This window comes from Puma concolor, chromosome A2 (genome assembly GCF_028749965.1).
Source record: "Puma concolor isolate L17-30 chromosome A2, mPumCon1.1.hap2, whole genome shotgun sequence".
Taxonomy (NCBI): domain Eukaryota; kingdom Metazoa; phylum Chordata; class Mammalia; order Carnivora; family Felidae; genus Puma; species Puma concolor.
Window position 1 is genome coordinate 152888563 of NC_141668.1, and position 23587 is coordinate 152912149.

General features: G+C 55.5%; 1 protein-coding gene and 1 long non-coding RNA gene across 14 annotated transcripts; one reads left to right on the top strand and one right to left on the bottom strand.

The window, feature by feature from the left end:
• Positions 1 to 3606: 3606 nt before the first annotated feature.
• MST1R (macrophage stimulating 1 receptor) lies at positions 3607 to 17457 on the top strand. 13 transcript variants are annotated; one of them, XM_086698159.1, is made up of 20 exons: positions 3607 to 5126; positions 7991 to 8179; positions 8260 to 8388; positions 8566 to 8736; positions 9041 to 9201; positions 9565 to 9730; positions 9844 to 9980; positions 10411 to 10572; positions 10669 to 10762; positions 10918 to 11130; positions 11231 to 11377; positions 11457 to 11619; positions 11766 to 11867; positions 11943 to 12149; positions 12512 to 12592; positions 12744 to 12925; positions 13009 to 13118; positions 13384 to 13549; positions 13957 to 14093; positions 16881 to 17457. In XM_086698159.1, the coding sequence occupies exons 1-20, from the start codon at positions 3894 to 3896 to the stop codon at positions 17134 to 17136; spliced, it is 4206 nt and encodes a 1401-aa protein (XP_086554285.1). In that variant the 5' UTR covers positions 3607 to 3893; the 3' UTR covers positions 17137 to 17457. The 13 variants fall into 13 exon arrangements, with proteins under 13 accessions (XP_086554285.1, XP_086554286.1, XP_086554290.1 ...); XM_086698160.1 differs by having other exon boundaries at positions 11946 to 12149; XM_086698164.1 differs by having other exon boundaries at positions 11766 to 11843.
• On the bottom strand, positions 5572 to 8263 carry LOC147583604 (uncharacterized). The gene is made up of 2 exons (XR_015248387.1): positions 7977 to 8263; positions 5572 to 6065 (listed from the first exon to the last, which is right to left on the bottom strand). It is a non-coding gene; the product is annotated as an uncharacterized LOC147583604 (long non-coding RNA).
• Positions 17458 to 23587: the final 6130 nt, after the last annotated feature.

Here is a 23587-nt window from a genome sequence, read left to right on the forward strand (position 1 = left end):
TACTCTGGGAGCTGTGGCTCTGCTTAAAGGGCTGCTGTAGCTCAGCAGTGACAAGGCTGAGTAAGAGAAGGACAGCCAACTAGGGAGAGTCTGAGGCTTGGTACAGGTGGGTAAGATCCCTTGGTGAGGTGGTCTGGTTTTCAGCACAGAAAAATTCAGAGACCAGCCTCAGTGTATGTAGCCCTAGACCTCTGGGGAAATTGTCCCAGCTTGGTCTTCCTCATGAAGGGCTATCCACCTCGGCATCTGTGCTTTTGGCCAGTACATTCCTCAGAACGTCCCCAGGAGTGAGCTGGAAGGCCTGCAGGAAGAGCCAGCTGACTTCTGGGGCAGGGGTGGACCCTGCCCTAGGAAGGGCAGATGCTGCTAGGCACACCGGGCCCTCTTCCGCCACCCTGGCATTTTCCAGCCCACAGGGGTCACTGTGGACATCTCAAGAGGCTCAGCAGTGAAGGCCCAGACCCCTCCACTCTGTCCTGAGACCCTCTTTGGACAGAGCCCAAGGCATAGTACAGAAAGCCTCTATCTTGCTGCTGGGGGGCTTTCCCAGTTCTGCCACAGCTTAACCATCTCATTGGCTAGGAGAGCAAAAGACCTAGGAAATGTTTATGGGAGAAAAGTGTCCACTGAATGTGGTCTTCAGACTGTAGAGTAAATCACCCTTATGCAGTCTCTGAGAGCTGGGCTAAGATACTCTGCCACTAAAACCAACCCATGTTGGAAAATATATTTGGTGGGTAGCATAGGGTACACTGGAATGGTTCTACTTACTGTCCCAGGAAATGGGATAGCCCCTGCCCTTGGCCCTATCCTGGATCATATTAGAATGGATATGGCAGCAAACCACCTGCCTAGACCCCAAGGCGTGTGGGGAACAGCCACAGGCTTGGCGGTGCTGCTCGCCCTGCACATGTGCCCTGGGTCTCTTTTCTGCCTGTTCCTGCTGCTGTTTCTCCCCTTGATCCTGGCCAGTGCACCAAATCACTACCTCTGGGGCCAGGGTGATGCCAGGCCAGCAGTCCATGGCTGCTATTGGCATTCCTCTGGTCAGTGGTCAGCCCCTAGATACTCCTGTTGGCTACTGTGATTCTTGTAGGACTCTCAGCACCTCTGCAGTTTAGCACCTATTCTGGGTAGGTGTGGAAATGGGTGGTCACAATTAGGTGAGTGTGTGTACCTAGGACAGTAGGCACCTGGAGTGTGGGCTTATCTGTCTGGGGATCAAGGAAGGAATAACAGGCCAAACAGGGAAGGTGTTCCTAGTGGAGGAACCAGCATGTGCAAAGCGAAGGACCTGGTAAAGAGCCTGGTATTACTGGTTTAAGTGAAGCTGGAGGAGTTTTCAAGGCCTAGGTTTCTTGAACTCCAGGTAAAAGTCTGGCAGTGGGGAGCCATTGAATTTGTTTTAAAGCTGCAGAGTGATATGGTCATATTGTAGTTAGAGACTGCTGCCACTCAGATGATCTCTTTGGGTTGGAGAAAAAGGCTGGCATTAGTTCTCGTTTTTGTTTTTGTTTTGGAGTAGTGTTCAGAGGGATGTGAGAGCCAAAAAGGGAAAAGAGGGCACTCCTTCAAGGTGATAGATACTGGGGCAGTTGGGCAGGTCCTAAACCAAATATAGGCCAGGCCTTGTGAGTTCAGCTTGGAGGGAGCACTTATACTTAACACTCCAAGGCCCCACTTCCCCCACATGGTTTGCCTGCCCTGCTCCTGCAGAGTGGGCAGAGGGGGAAGGAGGAAGGGGTGCTCCCGTGGATGCCGGTTCTCAAGGACCGGGGTTGTCCACCAGGGGACGCTGTTCTGGGGCTAGCCAACATCTTGGCCACATGGTGGCAGCAGAGAATCAACTGCTGACTGCTGCACCCCAATCCTCAAAACGAGTGGACAGGGTGATCAAGGAGGGCCCTTGAAGTCTCCTCCCAACCTACAGAAGTCTCTCCGAAGGTAGTACCGGGACCCAAGAAACTGTCTCAACGCCAGCGGAGAATGTTTCATTTCAATTTTACCCAGCATGAGTGTCTTGAATCATGTTGACTGTGGAACACATGATTTTTTTTATGGGTATTTATTCATTTCCGGGCCAATTCTAGTTAGAGAAGGGAGTGCCATTTATGATGCCTGAGGCTCTGAATCCTCCCAGCACTGGGTGTGGCTGCCCAATCCTGTTTCCTCTCTCTCCCAGGTGCTCACTGAGCTCCAGCCCCAAGGGGGAGGGGAGTTCAGCACTAGGAATGGGGAAAGTGGGGAGTCAGGTATTCAGAGTCAGCTGTGCTAGAGTGGGTATAGCATATGATCTGTGGGACCCACAAAATGGACCAGGCATTGACTGGATCAGGAGGGCTTCCTGGAGGTGGTGCCATCTAAGCTGCCAGAGAAGGAAAGGAAAAAGGTGCTCCTGGAAGGAGGAACAAGGAATATTGTCTGGATAGGGGAGTAGAGGAGATACAGCTCCAAAAATCAGGCTGAATGAATCCTGCTGGGCTGAAAACTCCTCTCTCCCCCACCCCTCTTATGCTCCAAAGCCCTGGGACCCACAGTTCACAGGTCCCTCAGACCTCAGTGTAGGGCCACCCTATGAAGCTTCCCCTCCCTCCAGGGTTAAGGCCCACCTGGCTAAGGGGGCTGTCAGGCTGACATGGTCCCCCAGAGCCCCCTTTAAATGTTAGGAAGAACCAGTTACCAAGGAGCAACCGCTGAAGTCCATGTACAAGAGGCAAGGTTGCCTCTCCTTCCCCCAACCCCATATGCCTCACTCAGACTGAAGAGAGAACTGTGGGCAGTCACCTAGTTAGAACTATATCCTCATTTCAGGGATGGAGAGACTCAGGCCCAGCATAGCTTACAGAGCAGGTTAGAGGTGCCCTGTCAAAGCCCATGTTTCCCCCATATCAGGGGGGCACTGCAGCACAGCCAGCAAAGGCAGCCAGCACTGTGTGTTTTGTTAGCCCCATCCTGCAGCTTCTGCCTACTGAGGCAGTGGTGGAGGGACCATAGCTAGGGTTGGGCCTCCCCATAAGCTGCCTCTCCTCTGACTCTAATGTCCAGCCAGCAGGGTAGGTCCTAACTCATAACCTCTACCGCCTTGGGCAGGCAGGGGACAACGCATCTTCCTGTGATACCATCCAGTCATTGACATCCCAGGGCAGGCCCAGAAAAGGATGGCCCCTGCCCTGAGAGGGTTTCACTACTCCCGGGGGCCCCCACCTCTCCCCTCCGGTCCTCCACACATTCTTGGTCTCTCAGGGGCCTCCAGGCCCTGTTCTGGAACCAGCGTCTGAGTGTGTTGGCTGTATACTGGTGCCAAGGGCAAAAATAAGCCAGGTGGTCCTCAAACCCTCACTGGTGCTGGGGTGACTTCCGACCCCTCCTCACTTCAGCCCAGTCGGTCGTGAGCGGCGGGAAGGGAAGGCTCAGACTTTCCTACCTCTCTCTGGGCTACTCCAGGCACACTCACCACATGCCACTGAGAAAAACGCCCCCAAGAGAAGGTGTAGGTAACAGGCTTTCGAAGGCCTGGAGAGTCGGGTGGGAGGAGGGGCTGGCTAGGCCGAGCCTTCAACGGGCCCCGCCCACAGTTCCGCCCACGCACCCTGGCCCCGCCAGCCCCGCCCTGCGCCCTCCTGCCGACTTTGCTCAGAGTGCCTGCTTGGAGCAGCAGCTGGGGCAGGCAGGTGAGGGGACCTCTTCGTTCACTGGCGGTGTGTATGTCCACCTGGTGCCAGGTGCTCAGACCCGAGGGCAGGGGAGGGCGCTGGACATCACGCTGGGGGTGGGTCAGCTGCCCGAGGGCTTTCAGGACCGGCTGCGGACTCAGGTCCCAACCGGGACCTTGAGTCTGCTCCCAGCCAGGCCCAGGCCTCCAAGAGTCCCTGCAGGGGCCCAGGTGGGCCTCGATGGAGCTTCTCTCGCCGCCGTCACAGCCTTCACTGTTATTGCTGCTGCTACTGCTGCCACCACTGCTGGCCAGAGAGTCCTGGCAGTGTCCGCGCACCCCCTACGCCGCCTTGCGCGACTTTGATGTCGAGTACAAGGTGCCCAGCTTCTCGGCCGGAGGTCCGGTACAGGCCATAGCGACCTACGAGGGCGGCAGGGACGGGAGTGCCGTGTTCGTGGCTACACGCAATCGCCTGCACGTGCTTGGGCCTGGCCTGCAGCCAGTAGAGAGCCTGGCCACGGGTCCTGTTGGAGACCCGGGCTGTCAGACGTGTGCGGCCTGTGGCCCGGGCCCCCACAGCCCGCAGGGAGACACAGATGCACAGGTGCTGGTGCTGGAGCCAGCTCTGCCCGCACTAGTCAGCTGTGGCTCGAGCCTGCATGGGCGCTGCTTCCTGCACGAGCTAGAGCCCCAAGGGACAGCCCTGCACCTGGCACCGCCAGCCTGCCTCTTCTCCGCCAACCACAACCAGCCCGAGGACTGCCCTGACTGTGTGGCCAGTCCTCTGGGCACCCTCGTGACCGTGGTTGAGCAGGGCCATGCCTCCTACTTCTACGTGGCATCCTCACTGGATGAGACGGTGGCCTCGAGCTTCAGCCCCCGCTCAGTGTCCATCCGGCGCCTCAAGGCCGATGCCTCAGGATTCGCACCGGGGTTTGCCGCGCTGTCCGTGCTGCCGGAGCACCTCGCTTCCTATCCTATCCAGTACGTGTACAGTTTCCGCTCCAGAGCCTTTGTCTATTTCCTGAAGGTGCAGCGGCCCAGCGTGGCAGCTGCCCCGGAAGCCTTGCACACACGCCTGGCACGGCTCAGCGCTGCTGAGCCCGAGCTGGGCGACTACCGCGAACTCGTTCTCGACTGCCGATTCGCACCCAAACGCCGGCGCCGCGGGGCCACTGAGGGAGGACAGCCCTACCCAGTGCTGAGGGCGGCCCATGCAGCTCCAGTGGGCAGCAAGCTAGCTGCTGAGCTGAGCATCGCTGAAGGCCAAGAAGTGCTATTTGGCGTCTTCGTGGCTAGCAGAGACAGCAGTCCCGGTGTGAATCCCAACTCTGTCGTCTGTGCCTTTCCCATCGACCTAGTGGACACTCTCATCGAGCATGGTGTGGAGCGCTGTTGTGAGCCTCCTGTCCCCCCTGGCATCCGGCGAGGCCTCGACTTCTTCCAGTCGCCTAGTTTTTGCCCCAACCCGGTGAGCAGAAAGAAGGGGCCCTCAACTGTGAGCAGGTGGTAGAATCCAGTAAGAGGGTCTGGGAGGGAGGGAGAAGGGCAGGAAGGAAGACGTTTTCTCTTCCACCCAGTTCCTTAGTGCTGGGGGCAGGTGGGGGTGTGGAGGGCGTGAGGGAATCAGCCAAGCACAGGCTATACTGGAGGCTCACCTACTAGCCAGACTAGTCTCTGTTTCTCCTCCATTTTGCTCTTTCACTCTCTTAGGTACTATGGCCTCTGATTTTTTTAGGTAGTTTCCTAGATTGTGTGAGAAGCAGATTGCATCACAACTATCTGGCAGAGACACTGCCTAACTCCGGTACAATGATCCCCTCCTACCTGCCCACCACACATACCCTCAAGGACATACACAGAGAAACAGCCCCCCACACAAGCAGATGCTAACAGATTCACACAGATATGGCTGCTCACCAGCACAGTTTCTCTTTCCCTTTGGAAGCACTGTTTTGTTCCGCTTTCCAAAGAGGGTGGGGCAGGAGTTGTCAGAGGATGCCCCCACCCCATTCCAGGGAGCCTCCTGGGCCTTGGAAGTTTGGGGGCTTGTCAGAGAGCCTGCATGGCTTGGGCTTCACAGACACACTCGTCCCTGATTGTTCTCTGTGGAGTGACTGGGGGAGGACCAAGGACATGGTGGGAAGGCAACTTGGCTCTAGTAGATTCCAGGAAGCTCACCCCAGTCTTGTGCAAACAACTGTAAACATCTGGGGATGAGTAAAGGCTTAGGAGGGGCTGGTTGGAAGTGGTTCACCATGAAGGAGTCCCAGACTTTCTTTCACTATAGTTGGGGCCCTGCTCTAGTTCCCCATCTCACCCCAAGTAAGAGGTCTCCCGGCCATCGCTGAATTGGGGGCTTTTCCCAGCAGACCCTACCCAGGTTCTCTCCAGCCATGGTGTCAGGGAGCTGGAACAGAGACAAACAGGACATTCCTTAAAATGCTAAGGACAAAACCCAAACTGAGAGCCATGGAAACAGTCCTACCCTAGCTTGTAAGAGGTAAAACCAAGACAATGGGGTGAACAGCACTGGATAAGTGGTCTTTCAGTGAGCTCACTCACAGTCACTGCTCTGAGTCTTTGGCTGCCCTGTGGCTCTGCTACTTCTGTGACGTTCCCCACTGACTCCTTTCTGGCTCTTACTAATGCCTCAGAGGTGGAAGGAGAATGTACGAACAGCGAAGAGTAGGGCATCTCCAGCCTCCCTCCCTCAGCTGAGTCCATCTGGGTTGAGGAGGCCCAAGGGGGGGAGAGCCCTCGTCAGGGCCTGGGCAGCCCTGCCTGTCCTCCTCTCTTCCTTCTGGGGGAGTCTGAACCTCTCACGGACTTGGCTGGTGGTCAGTGGGTCAGAAGACATCCAGCATGAGTTGGCAGTGCTAGGTTCGAGGAGGACTGATCTCAAGATGGCCCACAAGCTGGCCAGGGAGGTGTGTGAACCAGCCTGTACAGTGTTTGTCCAGTGACTGGGCATGTAGCCTCCAGGGCAACACCCACTGTGTGCTGATTGTGGCTGGCCTCAGGAAGCCTGTGGGACTCTGAGCTGGCACCTGCCTTCCATGGGTTCAGGTGGGATTTGACTCTGGAGCAGTCACCCTCCTTTGTGGGGCACTGGACACTTGAGTCATGCTCTTAGGAGCCACAGGCTGGCTTATAGACAAACCTGAAAACCCAGAGCTAAGTCCTAGGACCCAGGGGCAAGCAGACAGGGGTGTGGTCCTGATCAGGGTAGGGCCTCTTTGCCACCCCTCAGCCCCACCTGTTCCTGAGTCATGCTAAAAACACCCGCTGGCTTCCGGCTAAGGTCAGGCCCCTTTCCTGCCTCAAGTGAGGACAGAGTCCCAGTTCCCACCCATCCAGGCTACAGACCTAGAGTGTGTGGAATTTCTGTGCCCAGCTCTGCACCCCCAGGGCTCCTGATCAGCACTGAGGTCTCAGGACTAGGTTAAGCATACTTGGTTTGATGGGAGCCCCAGGGCTGGCAAGGGAATGTGGCAAGCCCCAAGGCTACTGAGCCCTGCCTGTGCTTTGCACCCAGCTCCAATGCCTTGCATCATACCCTGATATGATTTCCCAGAAGCTTCCACAGTCCTGCCTTGGTGCCTTGAGTGCAGTCCCCCAAAACACCTTCCTATTAAGAACAGGTGACAGGTGTTTCCCAATCCCTGGGGCCTAGCCTTCAGGCCTTGGTTTTTCCCTTTTGTATCTGAAGGGGATTCAGCTTGCAGCTGGAGGTACAGGAAGATCTTTGGAGTCTCAGGGAGAAGAACCATGTTACCAGCCCCATGCTGGCCAGTTAACTTCAGAGTTTAGCCACCTTAGGCTGGAGAGAAACTGAAGCCCCCAAAGGGGACAGGGTTTGCTGAAGTACAGGGAATAACCAGCAGGGGGCAGAAGAGGACTCTGCTCAAGAGCTCAGACTTCTTGCCTGGCTCCTCTCCTGAGGGCCTGTAAGGCCTTGGACAAGTGACCAAACGGTTTCTGAGCTCATTTCCTTATCTGCAAAATAGGGGTGTTGAAAGCACCCACTTTACACAGTGGTTGTGAGGCAAGAATGAGGTTGGGTCTGTGAGACTCTAAGTCATTATCAGAATGGACATGGCAGGTCAGGGCAAGGCATAGCAGATGCTGGCCTTCCAGCCTGGGCCTTCCTTCCTGGACTTACTACCTCTGAGAGCCCCATAGGTGGGAGGGGGTGGGTAAGTGGCAGACCTGGAGTCTTATCTAGCCAAGTCAGGTAAGGGATGGGGGTTTGGGCTGCTGTGGTCACTGACAGAGATCCCAAGGGGTCAATGTGTGAGGATGAGCCCTGACTCCTTACCCGACTCTCCTCAGCCTGGCCTGGAGGCCCCCAGCCCCAACACCAGCTGCCATCACTTTCCTCTGCTGGTTAGCAGCAGCCTATCACGTGTGGACCTCTTCAACGGGCTATTAGGACCAGTACAGGTCACTGCACTGCATGTGACACGCCTTGACAATGTCACAGTGGCCCACATGGGCACAACTGATGGGCGCATCCTGCAGGTAGGACCCCCATCTCCACAGCTCCTTCTTCCTGGGTCCCCTTCCCCATTTCCATTTTGCTCACAGCTAACCTATCCCAGGTGGAGCTGGCCAGATCTCTCAACTACTTGCTGTATGTGTCCAACTTCTCACTGGGTGGCAACAGGCAGCCCATACAACGAGATGTCAGTCGCCTTGGAGACCACCTGTTCTTTTCCTCCGGGGAGCAGGTAAGGTGGGACTAGGGTAGGGCCTGGGGCCAGGGCCGTGGAAACAAAGCCTCCCCATCTAATCCAGGGAGGCACTGACATACAGGTCTCACCACCCTGACCTACAATGGGACCAGGCAGTCTCTGGGTCTAGTTCTCCCTCCAGCCACCCCTGAACCACCCCTCTGCCACTCCAAGGTCTTCCAGGTACCTATCCAGGGCCCTGGCTGCCACCACTTCCTCACCTGTGGGAGTTGTCTGCGGGCACAGCGTTTCATGGGCTGTGGCTGGTGTGGGGGCATGTGTGGCCGGCAGAAGGAGTGTCCTGGCTCCTGGCAACAGGATCATTGTCCACCTGAGCTTACTGAGGTATGACTTGCTTGGCAGGGCCCAGGTAAGGGTGGGACAAGCTGGGCCTGGAGTGGGGGTCAGCATGTGTTAACCATGATCCTCAGGCCTGGAATGTCCCCAATATCAACAAGGAGGGTATTCTTGTCAGAGGGGATGGCACATGCAAAGACTTAGAGGCAGAAAAGTGCCTGACTGAGGACTACAAGTGACCTAGGAGACTTGGAGGGAGGGCAGGCAAGGGGCATAGCAGAAAACTCTGGGAAAAGCAGACAGCTGAGAGCCCGGATGCACACAGGGACTCAGGCTCTCTCCCTCTCTTCAGTTCTACCCCCAGACTGGACCCCTAAGGGGCAGCACAAGGCTGACCCTGTGTGGCTCCAACTTCTACCTGCGCCCTGCTGATCTGGTGCCTGAGGGCACCCATCAGGTCACCGTGGGCGAAAGTCCCTGCCGACTGCTGCCCAAGGACAGCCCAAACCTCAGGTACAAGCTGGTCTCTGCGCTTCCTGTCCCTAACAGGGGTGACCAAGCAGCCCCTTCCCTGTGAGACCCTGTCTTCTGCTTACTGGGGGCAAGGAGATATCAGGCAAACTGCAGTGACTCTGGTTGCTTGGTGTCTAAGGAGACCTCTCTGTCCCTGCTTGAGCCTGCATATGCCCTACCTGCCTGTTGAGTCATGGAACTGGGCAAGGTTAGTCCCTGCCTCACCAGATCCTGCTTACCTTGGAGGAAGGCACGAGTAAAGAGATACCATCCTCAGGCTCAGAGGAGACCTGTGGTATGTAGCAGGCATACAGCCAGGCCTGTGTGACCCCTGGCTGACCTTGGGTTCCCCTGGTACCCTAGCCCAGTGCCCCGGAAAGACTTTGTAGAGGAGCTTGAGTGTGAGCTGGAGCCCTTGGGCATGCAGCCAGCCGGGCCCGCCAACATCAGCCTCACTGTGACCAACATGCCACCAGGCAAGCACTTCCAAGTGGATGGCACCTCCATGCTGCAAGGCTTCTCTTTCATGGTGAGGCCACCTTGCCTTGTCTGTACCCTTGGCCAGCCAGGCAATGTGGGCAAGGAAGGGCTTGGAGTGGAAGGCCTTTTATGCCAAGCTAAGCCACCTCTATGTCTTCTTAGGAGCCAGTGCTGACAGCAGTAAAACCCCTCTTTGGCCCACGGGCAGGGGGCACCCGCCTCACCTTTGAAGGCCAAGGCCTGTCTTTAGGCACCAGTCAGATGGTGCTGGTCAATGGGACTGAGTGCCCACTGGAACAGTAAGTGCCAACATGCAAGGGGAGGGGAGGCCACAGGGCTCCCCACTCAGGGAGCCCTTACCAGGTGGGCCTTGGATCCTACCAGGGCAGAGAGAGCAGAGCTCAAATGGTCAGTGTAGGGAGCAGGTCCAGGAGGAAGGGTCTGTTGCCCCCTCCAGCCCACGGGTGGTTTGGGGATGGTGAGAGAGCCCATCACAGAGTTAACTGGCTCTAGCCAAGGCTTTGGGGAACCTTTTCTGCCCTGCCTTCTTCTTGGAAGCCTTAAAGACCCTGTCTTCAAACAGACTCATTGATAATGGGCAGGGTGGGAAGATGACCAACAGAAGAACTGAGAGGGATTGGCAGACCTTAAAGGAGGTGGGTCTGGCCATCACCTGGAGGGTGATCCTGAGACCAATCCTCCCACCCCTACCCCCACCCCGTTCTGCAGGGTCAGCGAGGGGCAGCTCTTATGTACTACGCCCCCTGGGGCTGCTATGGCCAGGGTTCCCATTCACCTGCAGGTGGGGGGCGCTGTGGTGCCAGGCTCCTGGACCTTCCACTACCTGGAAGACCCCATTGTGCTGGGCATCAGCCCCAACTGTGGCTACATGTAAGTGCCACCCCCTTGCCCACTCTGGTCTCCTAAGGAATGAGGGAGGCAGCCTCAGAGAGCACCCCAAGCCCACCACATTGCTTTCCTCCACAGTGGCTCCCATGTCACCATCCATGGCCAACATCTGACTTCAGCGTGGCACCTAGTGCTGTCATTCCATGATGGGCTTATGGCAGTGGAAAACAGGGTGAGCTGTCACTGGCAGCTGCCAAATGGACACTAGCCAGGAGGGAGGAAGGCTGGATCAATCCTCTGAGTTCTAGCTCTACCCCGTGCTGGGCTGAGGAGACTGGGGTGGCCGTAGGTGGGATGCCTAGCTAACCACTCTCGCATGGGCCCTAGCAGTGTACAGGGCACCTCCCGGAGCAGCATCGGTGCCGCCTGCCCGAATATGTCGTCCGAAGCCCCCAGGGGTGGGTAACAGGGAACCTGAGTGCCTGGGGGGATGGAGCTGCTGGCTTCACGCAGCCCGGCTTTCGCTTCCTGCCCCCACCCCATCCACCCTCCACTGACTTTGCCCCACTGAAGCCCGAGGAGCACGCTGTTAAGTTTGAGGTAAGTGTGGGGGATGGAGGTCAGGGATGGTGAAGGGTTAGGGCTGAAGCCTTGCCCAGAGGAGATGGGGGCACTGGCCAGTCCTTATGACTCTCTGCAGTATATTGGGCTGGGCGCTGTGGCTGATTGTGTGGACGTGAACGTGACCGTGGGTGGTAAGAGCTGCCAGCATGAGCTCCGGGGGGATGTGGTCATCTGCCCTCTGCCTTCCTCCCTGCAACTTGACAAGGATGGAGCCCCACTGCAGGTAGGCAGCTCAGCTGGCTCTCCACATGAGACATGGGCCAGGGCTTGCAGGCTGGGCCTGAGCTGCCACCTGCCCCCAGGTCTGTGTGGATGATGGATGTCACATCCTGGGCAGGGTGATACGGCCAGGCCCAGAGGGGGTCCCACAGAGGCTACTCCTTGGTGTCCTGCTGGCCCTGCTCCTGCTTGTGGCTGCACTGGCCGCTGCGCTGATCTTCAACTACTGGCGGAGGAAACAACTGGGTGAGCTCTCCACTCCCCTCCTGACTTGGCCTATACCAAACCATGGCATCTCCAAGTCCTCTTTCTGCCCAGGCCTTGGAGGTCTGCCCATACCTCCTGGGGACTGAGTTTGGAGAGGCTGGCCACCAGGGGCTGTCTTTCCACAGTCCTTTCTCCAAACCTAGATGACCTGGCATCCTTGGACCGGACCACTGGAGCCATCCCCTTGCCTGCACTCCGCTCAGGTTCTGACTACAGAAATGGCCTTGGTGAGACGGGGGAGGTGCTGAAAGCTGGGGCCACACCCTCTGTTCCACAGGCCCCTCACTTCCTCTCCTCCACAGCAGCCCCTGCCACTCATGGTCTGGATTCCACCACACAGAGCCACAAAGCATCCGTCTCAGACAGTGGGGACGGGTCCTGTGTCCCACTGTTGCAGACAGAGTCCATCCAGCTTGGGGACTTAGACTCTGCACTCCTGACCGAGGTGAAGGATGTGCTGATCTCACATGAGCAGGTGGTCACCCACAGGGACAGAATCATTGGCAAAGGTATGGGGGCCAAGCCAGGTGGGGCTGGGGCAGAGATGGAGTCCTGAGATGACATGGACTCAAGGGGCATTTGGGCAGGACTCTGCTCTGGCCTTTCCACCAACCTTTGTGACCTCGGGAATACCACGTAACCTCTCTGAGCCTCCATTTGCTCATCTGTGAAATAGTAATTAGTTCTGTCTTCAGTGGATTCTGGTGCAGATTAAGTAGGCATGGGAGGGGTGCAGGCTCTGTCATTATGTAGCTGCTATTTGTTTTTAATATCACATCGGCCAGTTGGTGCTCTGAGGTTTGGTTGCCAATGAGAGGGTGTGGTGTGCACCCTGAGCATTGGGGCCCTCTCACCATCTCCCCCTCACCAGGCCACTTTGGAGTTGTCTACCATGGAGAATACACAGACAAGGACCAGAATCGAATCCATTGTGCCATAAAGTCGCTGAGTCGTAAGTAGGGAAGAGGCTAGGAAGATCCCCGTCCCTGCTGTGCTACCACCTTGCTGAGTAACCCTGAATAGGAGAACTTTCTTCTCCATTTCTCCATCTGACCCTGGCAAAAGGTCTTCCTGCCCTGAGTCTGACTCAAGCCACTCCACAGGCATCACAGAGGTGCAGGAGGTGGAGGCCTTCTTGCGCGAGGGGCTGCTCATGCGTGGTCTGCACCACCCAAATGTGCTGGCTCTCATCGGTATTGTGCTGCCCCCTGAAGGGCTGCCCCAGGTGCTGCTACCCTATATGCATCATGGAGACCTGCTTCAGTTCATCCGCTCACCCCAGCGGGTCAGTGCTCGGGTCAGGAGACTTGGGCAGCAGCTGGGGATGAGTTGCTATGCCCTTGCCTACCGACCCACCTGTGCCCCTAGAACCCCACGGTGAAGGACCTCATCAGCTTCGGCCTTCAGGTAGCCCGTGGCATGGAGTACCTGGCAGAGCAGAAGTTTGTGCACAGAGACCTGGCTGCTCGGAACTGCATGTGAGGGGCCGGAGCATTTGGGGTGAAGGAAGGGGGCAGGGCACCAGGGTGCACAGCTGCCCAAAGGCATCTCAGGGAAGGGCCCACGCTCCAGCCCTTGCTGTGCAGCCCTGGGCATGTCCTCCCCTCTCTGGGCCTCAGTTCTCCTATCTGCCCAGTGCAGGCTTAGATTGGACACGGTGGCTCTGAAACCCTGTGAAGGCCTGGAGTAAATGGGTTTAGGGCCAGGTGGGGGCCAGTCCTGAGTATGATCCCCTGCTCTCAGGCTGGATGAGTCATTCACAGTCAAGGTGGCTGACTTTGGCCTGGCCCGTGGTATCCTGGACAAGGAGTACTACAGTGTTCGACAGCATCGCCATGCTCGCCTCCCTGTCAAATGGATGGCACTGGAGAGCCTGCAGACCTACAGATTCACCACCAAGTCTGATGTGGTGAGGCCCCACCTGCCCCAGAGTCCACATGGCCTCAGTGTCCTGGGAGAGCACTTGGCCTTGCCCTTTTAGGTCCAGATGATGATCTGAGCCCAGGGAATCCCTAAGCTGAGCAGCCCCCGCAGCCCATTTGCCCACCTCTTGAGCAGGTCTAAGATAGAGCCCTCTTGCCACGGCAAGAGGGGGCTCTGAACTCATTGGCTCCTTGCAGACAATACAGGGCCTACAGGCCCAACTCTGGGCAGGGTCTGGTGATGAGAGGAGACTGAGGAAAGATGCGTATGAGATACTGAGGAGCGGGCTCTGATTGATTTCCAGCTGGAGGACTCTAGGAGATAGAGGACCTGGGGGGCCTACCTATCCCCAAATTTGGGGTAAGAGTTGAGTCTCCTTTCTCCTTCCCACAGTGGTCATTTGGTGTGCTGCTGTGGGAGCTGCTGACACGGGGCGCCCCACCATACCCCCACATTGACCCTTTTGACCTCACTCACTTCCTGGCCCAGGGTCGACGCCTGCCCCAGCCTGAATATTGTCCTGATTCTCTGTGAGTATGTGGAGGTGGTAGTGGGAGGGAGCTGGGCCCCAGAGACAAGGAAGGGACAGGAGACAGTGTTCTTGCCTGGCTCTCGGACTGATCCTCTAGTTGACCTGGAAAGGGACCCTCTCTGGACCTCAGTTTCCTCATCTGTGGACTGGTTCCACCAGCATTTGGGGCTGAGTGCTGGGAGGAGATCATGGTTGCCATGGTAACAGTACTCCCCACTCAGAGTCTGGGTTGAGGCCAGTGATTTGATTTCTCAGCACTCCTCACCCCACCCCCGCTAAGGGGGGCCTGTTTTCCATCTTTTCCATTCATTTAACCTCAAAGAGAGGTTCCATTAGCTCCCACACTAGCCCCCACCCCCAACATCTCCCTACTGGATATAGTTTCAGATTCCCTGATCCCAAGGCATGGTGACAACTATGAAACAGTCACTGTGCCTGCCCAGTGGGTCTGTGTCGGGGTTCAGCTTCAGAAGCAGTACACGTGCCTTGTCTGTGCCCAGATCTTTGTGGTTAGAACAGGAAGAACCAGGTCACAGGTAAAGGTAGTTGATGATTCCAATCTCAGACTGTGCTCTAGAAGGGTACGAGTAACCCTTCTTCCCAGCCCCTGCCTGCCTTGGGTTTGATCTTTATTATTCATTTCACTAATGCCTCTGGTTTGAAGTAAGTGAAATCATCTTTACTACCCATCTGCCCCTGGGTCAGGTTCCCTGAAACAGACTCTCACCTGGAGCTATATATACAGGGAGTTTATTGATAGACTGGGGGAACCTGAGTCCTCTGAGTGGGGAGTACTATTACCATGGCAACTGTGATCTCCTCCCAGCCCCAAATGCTGGTGGAACCAGTCCACAGATGAGGAAACTGAGGCCCAGAGAGGGTCCCTTTCCAGGTCAACCAAAGGATCAGTCAGAGCCAGGCAAGCAGAGAGCCCAGGGAAGCAGGACTGGGCAGGTGGAGAAGTTGGGCTGCCATGCAGATGCCGCAGAGGCTATAGCCCATCCTTGGGCTATAGCCCAGGGGGCTGCTTGATCTGGGGTGGCTCTTTGGAGTTTTAAGAAATATATATATATATATATATATATATATATATATATATATATATGAAATATATATATATGAAATATATATATATGAAATATATATATATGAAATATATATATGAAATATATATATGAAATATATATATATGAAATATATATGTGAAATATATATATATGAAATATATATATATGAAATATATATATGAAATATATATATGAAATATATATATATGAAATATATATGTGAAATATATATATATGAAATATATATGAAATATATATATGAAATATATATGAAATATATATATGAAATATATATATGAAATATATATATATGAAATATATATATATGAAATATATATATGAAATATATATATATGAAATATATATACACGTGTATATATATGCATATTTTTATTTTATATTTTTTAATTAAAAAAAAGCTTTTTAATGTTTATTTATTTTGGGGAAAGAGAGACAGAGCATGAGCAGGGGAGGGGCAGAGAGAGGGGACACAGAATCTGAAGCAGGCTCCAGGCTCTGAGCTGTCAGCACAGAGCCTGACGTGGGGCTTGAACTCACAAACTGCAAGATCATGACCTGAGCTGAAGTCGGCTGCTTAACCAACTGACCACCGACTGGGCACCCAGGTGCCCCTTTTAATGTTTTTTGAGAGAGAGAGAGAGAGAGAGAGATAGTGTGTGAGCAGGGGAGGGGCAGAGAGAAGGGAGACACAGAATCTGAAGCAGGCTCCAGGCTCTGAGCTGTCAGCACAGAGCCCAATGTAGGGCTGGAACCCACAAACTGCGGGATTGTGACTTGAGCTGAAGTCAAACGCTTAACCAACTGAGCCATCCAGGAGCCCCAGAGTTTTACGAAATTTAGATCAAGGGGCCAGGTCCTTGTACTGGACATTAATAAGTCACTGGTCATAGTGTGAGCTTGGGGGAGGCAGTTACTTTCTGCCTGGGGTGATTCCTAGGGAGGGCTTTAGCCAAGGGTCAGCAGCACCCACTGGGAGGATGAAGGGGGATCTGGGTGGACCATCACAGCATCCACTAGACCAGACCAAGTCTCTTTTCCACTTGAGGCCTCAGTTTCCTTATCTGTAAAGTTTGGATGATGACAGTACCACCCTCAGAGTCTGAGAATTATGAGATTATTGTGTGTAGGGCACTTAGTGTCATTTAAGGCAGAGGCAGCATTTCCAAGATGAAGAGGCATGTATTGGGGCCCACCAGGTAAACCCACAGAAACAATGGCTGGGTATCCCACATGTCCATGTCTCAGGACTTTTAATCTCCATTTCACTGGACATGGGCTTCCTTCCTAGAAGACCTAAGATGATAACTGATAGCCTGTGAGCTGCGCCTTAAGCTAAGTAAGCGCTTCACAGGCATCCTCCCACCCTATGCCGCCACAGCTCTGTGATCAGAGGAGGATCCAGAGACACAGAGAGGTTAAGAATCTTGCCCAAGATCACATTGCTCAGGTCACACCGGGCTCAGGAGTCCAAGCTCTTAATCCCTGGGGCAATTCAACCTCTGCCATGGTGGGGAGGCAAGACTGGAACAGCAATCACAATGCTGAAAGAGCTGCCTCTGACTGGGCAATGCTCTGCACTAGGCCCTGTTACCTGTTCTCGTTCCTGTGCGGCCTGCCAGAGGATTAAGAGCAGGTGGGCAGCCCGGAATCTCTGGGTGGGGATGTGCCCTGCCTCTGACATGCCCCTCTCCCCACAGGTACACAGTGATGCAGCGCTGCTGGGCTGCGGACCCTGCAGGGAGACCCACATTCTCAGCGCTGGTGGAGGAAGTGGAGCACGTGGCGGCCAGGCTGCTTGGGGACCACTACGTGCAGCTGCCTGCAGCCTACGTGAACCTGGGTCCTGGTGCCTCGGATGAGGCGAACATGCACCCAGAACAGTCGCAGACCCCACCTGTGCACAGGATTGCACGTCGGCCCTGGCCTTCCTCAGAGCCACCACAGCCCACGTGACCTCTGCCCTAGGCAGGCCCCAGGGATTGGACCTGCCTAGCAGCCAGGGAGTTAATCCCAAACTGTCTCTAGGCCATGCCAGGCCAGGGGCAGCCTGAGCTGGCTTCTGCCCTGTCCCTGCCCCCTTAACTTTCAGGGGTGACAGGAGGGAGCAAGGCACTTGTCCCTTCACTCCAGAGAGGGAGCAGTGAGAATGATCCTTGATGCGAGGAGTATTTACAGCATACCTGGTGTGTGCTTGACCTTCTGGGCACAGGGGACTTAACAGTGACCGCACAGACACTGGCCCTTGAACTAGTAAATGAACCAACGAATCATCAAGTGCAAATTGTGGTCAATGCTATGAAAGAAAGACAGGCTGCTTTGAGGGAATGGAGGTCAGCTTTAGAGAGAGAATAGAGGTGAAAGAAGCCTCCCCAGGAGGTGACATTTCTGCTATAACCCTGTCAGGTAGGAACTGTGCCAGAAGCAGAGGTGGGGGAAGACAGTTTTGGGCAAAGTGAGCAGCACATGCAAAGACTCTGAGGCTGGAAAGGGGTTGGATCAGTAAGAAGGCTCCAGAGAACAGGAAGGGTAGGGCAAGGTGCTAATTCAGGTTACAGGGCCCTGGGGACTTCTTGATGGAACCAAGAGGGGTGGGTTGAGTACCCAGGCATGCAGTAGTCAGAATGGCTTCTCCCACTGCCCAGCCCATGTCTGTCCCTTTCCCCAGGCCCCGGCTGCTCTCAGGGCTCCCTGCTCTGCCTGCAGCTCCCCCCCCCCCGCCGCCCCCCACACACTGTCAGGACATAGAGACTGGCTCCCCTACCTCAAAGCCTACCAGCATTGCCCTTATAGCCTTGAGAGAGATGAGCCAACAGCAAGGCCTCACCACACTTTTAAGGCACCAGCTTCAAGATGCTAGACTGCCCAGGCTATTTATACTTGTCAAGACCACTGCACAATAGCCACTAGAGGGGCAGACTCCACTGGAGAGCGAGAACAGTTTCCTCCTTGTACCACTCTTCTCCCACACCCTTGATGCTAAGGGCACAGCTTGGATGTCAGTGACTGGGCCCAGGGCATGCCTCATGGTGGTTCTTCTCTCTTACACAGGACCCCTATAGCCTCCCTCCCACCAGTTGGGAGACCCCAGCTCATCCTAAGGGGAGCAAGCTCCCTCTCCTGTGAGTGGCCAACTTTTTGCCCTGTCACACATGTAACACTGGGTTTGAAGCAAGAGCTCCCTGGTAAATAGAGTGAGGGTTTCCTTGGGACTGGAGCTGCCCAACTGTTCTCTACCCATAGGAGGCCCTGCCATGGGGAGACTAAGGATCCTGAGGACATGTGGGTAAAGCTTAAAAGGGGATCTTCTGCTCAAGTGCAGGGTTCCAAAGATCAGGGGTCTCTGATCTGGAGAGATGGACTCTATCTGCCTGTTTACCACTGTACCTCTGATCCCTACTCAGTCATAGAGGATGTCTTATAGCCTTGCACGTTCAGCCAGAGACCCCTGATCCCTGTGTGTGTGTGTTGTGTGTGTGTGGTGGGGGGAATCAATTGTGTCACCCTGGGGCTACAAGAGAGATGAGTGAAATGTCCTAGAGTACCCCTGACAGCCATAGTCGCCATACTAGTTGGAAAGGGCTGTCTCCATCCCTCCAACTTGCAGTCCTCCTGCTCTGACCTCATGCTGGGGATCTGAACGTCATCCAGAGCTCCCCGCCCTGGGTGGGGAGTGAGGAGAAGGCCCAGGGGCCTCTCTGAAGCTGGACTGAGGCTCCTTCTCCACCGAGCCCTTGAAACTCATGGACCACTGTCTCATCTGCTCATAAGAGAGGGGCTTGGAGAAGAAGGGGTCTCTGCTTGGGAGGGGAGCTTAGCAGGAGAGGACTCTCAGAGAAGGCAGATGGAGGATAGCTCCAGGTATCAGCTCTCCTGTGCAGCCAGAATGTGGGGCTTTGGACATATTTCTGAGCCAAGGGCCTCTGGGCCTCTGGGCTTCCCAGGATTCTCCAGGGAAGGGGCCTAGTTAAGCAGGTGCTTGGGCTCCTGGATCATGGCACAGCTGCACCCCCTCCCAGTGCTGCAGCCCCCAAGCTCTGAGCTCCATTCTCAGAGCCACCCGAATAGTCACAATTTCAGCTGGAGTGTCAGAAACTGGAACTGTTTCAGGGTTTCAAATTCCTGACTGGGCCACCAGGGAGAAGAAGAAGGGAGGGTTAGTTCTAGGCCCCAGATGGGCTGGGGGAACTAGAACGTTTCTGAGTGGCTTCCAAGCCAGTGAAGGCTGAGCTGCCTTTCCCCTGGGGGAGGCCTGACTAGTATCTCAGGCATGGTGGGTGGCTGGTGCAAGGGGAAGTTTACTGGTGGCCATGGTGGGCCTAGGCCCGCCACTAGGATGGGATGGGGTGAGCAGAGGCTTCTTCTGGGGCTTTGGGAGTCCAGTCTTTCCACCATGAGCTGTGGAAAGAAGGTACCAGCTCCCCTGCCTCATCTCCCCCTATCACAGCCCAGGGGGGGCTGGGGGCAACAGGTGCCAGTAAAGGCTGGAGGGAGGCTAGGATGGGAGCTGGGGCTGAGGAAGCTGCAGATGACTCACAGCCTCTTGACCGCCCATTGGTGTCACTGTTGTCTGGCACCTGGAGAGCATGCATGGGGTAGACCGACCCGCTTTGATGGGGTACCATGAGTCTGGTCTGAGATCCTCCTTATGCCTCAGTCCCAGCCTTTCAGAGAATTTTCCCAGGGACCCAAAGGCCCTCTGGGGTCACACACAAGGGCCCCAGATATTGCCCCATTCCAAACTTTGGGATCTTCCTGGGACACTGGCCTCACCAGTCACTCCCTCAATGCAGCTCCTGAGGCCAGAGCTCCACCTACTTCAGAAATTAACTCCCTTTACCTGTAGAGTGGGTCGGGGGAAACATGGGCACTGCTGGGAGTGTCTGAGGCTCCAAGAGGCCCAGGCTGCATCTTACACTTACTGCCTCTGCCTGGGGAGAAGCAGTCCCAGGAATCAGTAGCTGAGCACTGAGCCTTATCTACCAGGCGCTAACGAGAAACACCTTTTACTCCGTGTGGCGTTGGAAAACTCCCCTCTGTGAAGTCCCCAGGAACTGAGCGTCTCTTCACTCAGAGCCTCTGCTCTGCCCAGATGAGGGTCCTAGCCAAGAGGTGGGGCTACGCCAGCCCAGAGGAGTGGGGATGACTCCGTGAAGGGCCCCCGGTGTTCCCCATCTGGCACAGGGGCCTGCTGAGCCTAGTTCTCTCCTGCTACTCCTTTGGGGTTTGCTCTAGCTAGAGTTTCTAATCCAATGAGTGTAGATGCCAGGAGATCCTGGGCAGCTGTGACATTCACATCTGACTGAGGTGGCCTCATGGCTGGGCTTGGGTTCTTCAGGTTTGAGGATGGTGACCTGGAGCATGAGCATGGCCTTCACAGTTGGTCCTCCCCTGGTGGGAGTCCTTGGCCCAAAACTTGGCAGGTGGTGCCCAGCAGCTGGCAGAGCTTGCCTGACCCAGCTCAGAACATAGGTGTGGCACCTGGATCCCAGCCACCTCACACTGATATCCTCAGACCCCCTTAAAAATGACTGTTTCTCCTGAATCCTGCTCCCCACCACCCAATCAGTCCGTCTCTGATAGGAACTCTCAGCTCCTGAGCCTCCCCGACAGCCTCTGCATCTTGTTCTCTATCCCCCTCAGTGCCCCGAACATCTTCTGCCTCCAGTTCCAGGATATTCATGCTAGGTCTAGCAGGGATGGCAGTGCTGCCTGGAGAGGGAGGCAACACCACCACACTCTCCTCTTGTAGGATGAGGATCCCAGCACCTGCGTCTGCCCTACCATTGCTACTCATTCCCCTGCAACTTCTGCTCCTCCCATCTGGCAGCCCTGACCTTGTCAGGAAAGCAGAGGTACTTGTGGCCCTGACAGCCCAGACAGAGGGTCCTGACAGGAGGCCCTTATATTTAGCCGTCACCAGTCTCACTGTCGCTCAGTGGAAGCTCAGAGGCAAGGCCCGCGGTAGTGCCTATTTTGAACTCAGGTGGTGGGAGCTGAGGGAAGTTGCTCAGGAGAGGGAGTACCAGAGGCTCTCAATGCCGGGGGCATCCTTGCCTTCTCTCCTCTCTATTCCTTTTTAGGTTGGTTTAGCCACCTGCACACTTGTGGAATGTCTTGGACTGGGCACTTGGGATCTGGGAACATATCAGGAAAGGCAGGGGACTCAAAGCAGCTGGCAGCCAAGGGCACAGGATTCGGTCTGCTTGGAAGCCAGTGCTCGCTTTCTCATGTCACAAGTCCCACCAGTGCAGCCTGGTCCCAAAGGTCCCAAAGGAGTCAGCTTCACTCCTGGACTCTGTGCTAGTGCCAGCTCCAGCCAGGCATCGATTATGCTGACATTTCCTCCAAGCTGGGGAGCTCCCTCTTCAAAGGGGGAAAGGAATCCTTTGGGCAGCCCCAGTCACCCTTCCCACATGGCTCCTTGCCCATGGGCTCTGACCCAGCCATCTGTTCTTAAAGTTGCCCCCACCCTCCACTGGGCCCGGGTTCTCCAAGGACCCTGAGGGAGGGCAGATCTCACCTCCCCTCTGCAGATGTGGTTGGAGGTCTCTTCTCAATAGTCATGAAGTAATGCATGCTTCTGGCAGCACTTCCTCTGCCCCCACCTATGCTGGCTCCTGGCTGGGGAGCTGCTCCCAGGGACGGTGAGGAGCTTGCCCTGGCCCCGAAGCAGTCAGGGTGTCTCTGCCGTTGCCCTCCCTCCAGGCTGGTGCGGCTGGCCATCTTTCACGCAGAGTTACGTAAGCTTGAGTCAATTGGAGCTCAAGCAGTTCATTGTGGGCTATTTTTAAGCTGTAACACATTACAGCAGAGGGGTCACTGCACCGAGGCTTGCAGGGAAGGTTGTTTAAACATCTGTTATTTAAATTTCCCTGTGCCTTAGAGCTCAAAAGCCACATCCTCCCGGCACTCTTGGATCTGCATTCCACATCCCAGATTAGGAGTAGATTATCACCCCTCACCCCACCATTGGTTCCCCTAGGGCTGTTCTCTGAACCCTTGGCTGCCTCCCTTTGGGGTCAGGCATGGGGACAAGGGAGGAGGAGGGGTCGGCTATCTCTAGGGAATGGGTGAATTCTGGCCAGGAGAGACTTCAGGGAAGCCGGAAGTTAGTGCTCATGGGTCATTCGGACAGGCCCAGAGTAGAGAGTCAGGAGAGGAAAATACAGAGAAAGCACTGTGGAGCTGTTTGTGGAGCCAGGAGACCAAGAATGCCTCCTTCCTTTGTGGGGGTCTCGGTTTCCCATCACTACCCAGAGAGGGTTGGGTCAAAACATCCTTTTAGGTCTTTTCTGAAGCCTTCCTGTACCTGGGCTGTGCTCCTATGTGGAATGCCCTCCTTTCACAGGTCTAAATGCTACCTAGCTGCACCCTCTGGGGCAGAAGGGCTGGAGTATGAGACCCTGGACAGTGGGCATAAATCTCTCAGGAAACACGCCTTGCTTTTTACTCTATTCACCAAGTGGTTGCCTCCACTGGGAGCTCTCTAAGGTTCCTTCTGATCCTAGATTTTCTGGCGACATCCAGAGTCTTCCCTGGACACATGGAGGGGGAAGACAGGTAGACTGGAGGAGTGCAGGGCCAAGGATTTGACAGAGCTGTTTCCTGAGAGTACAAAGAAGCCAAAAATACATCTGCATTGGAGAATCAGGTCTGGGAGACCTGGCTAGTCCTGAAACCCTCCCTCTCCCCTTGGTGCCCTTTCTGCCCTCCACCCTCAAGACCTCCTAGGTGGGAGGGTTATAGCCTGATCCACAAGAAAGAATGGTTTCTCAGAGCGTCCTGACTCCATCTCCTGAAATCTGACCCTGTCCATGGGAGTTGGGGCCTTTTCCGCAAAGTCTGCCCAGAGGGGGTCAGGTGAGGTGTGAGAAGAGGTAATGTCAGGACCTGCCCTCCAGAGGAGACTCCTTATGGCCTTGCCCTCAGACTAGGCTCCTTTCAGTTCTTTCTTGGCCTCTCCATCCTAGAGAGCCTTCAGCCTGGGGAATGGGCTCAGCCTCGAGGAGGGGCTCTCTAGTTTGCCATGGCAACATGTTGGCCCTCCTCACTTTCCAGAATCAGAAATAGAATTGGATGCCCTTCTTCGTGGGGAGAGACTGTTTAAAAACATGTAGGGGGGAGGGGTACAGTGGCAATGTCCCTGCCTGAACCCTGGGGGCTGGGCAGAAGGGGTCCAGCCTGGGAGCCTCTCTGGCTGCCCTGCTGCCCCTCCCTTTACCTGGATGAAATGCACTGGGCTTTGACCAGCCCAGAATTCTGAGTACAAAGGACTCAGCCTGCTTCAGCAGGGTGTGTAGCTGGCCCCTCTTCAGCACTGCCAGGCTCCTGGGAGGCCACTGGCTTAGAGGTGCCATTAGGGAAAATGGTCCTCCCAGGCTTAAGCCACCTGCTAAGCTATTGG

Coding starts and splice junctions, on each gene's coding strand:
- MST1R (XM_086698156.1), top strand. CDS start 3,894: ATGGAGCTTCTCTCGCCGCCGTCACAGCCTTCACTGTTATTGCTGCTG. Junction 8,180..8,259: donor CTGATGGGCGCATCCTGCAG/GTAGGACCCCCA, acceptor AACCTATCCCAG/GTGGAGCTGGCCAGATCTCT. Junction 13,119..13,383: donor CTGGCTGCTCGGAACTGCAT/GTGAGGGGCCGG, acceptor CCCTGCTCTCAG/GCTGGATGAGTCATTCACAG.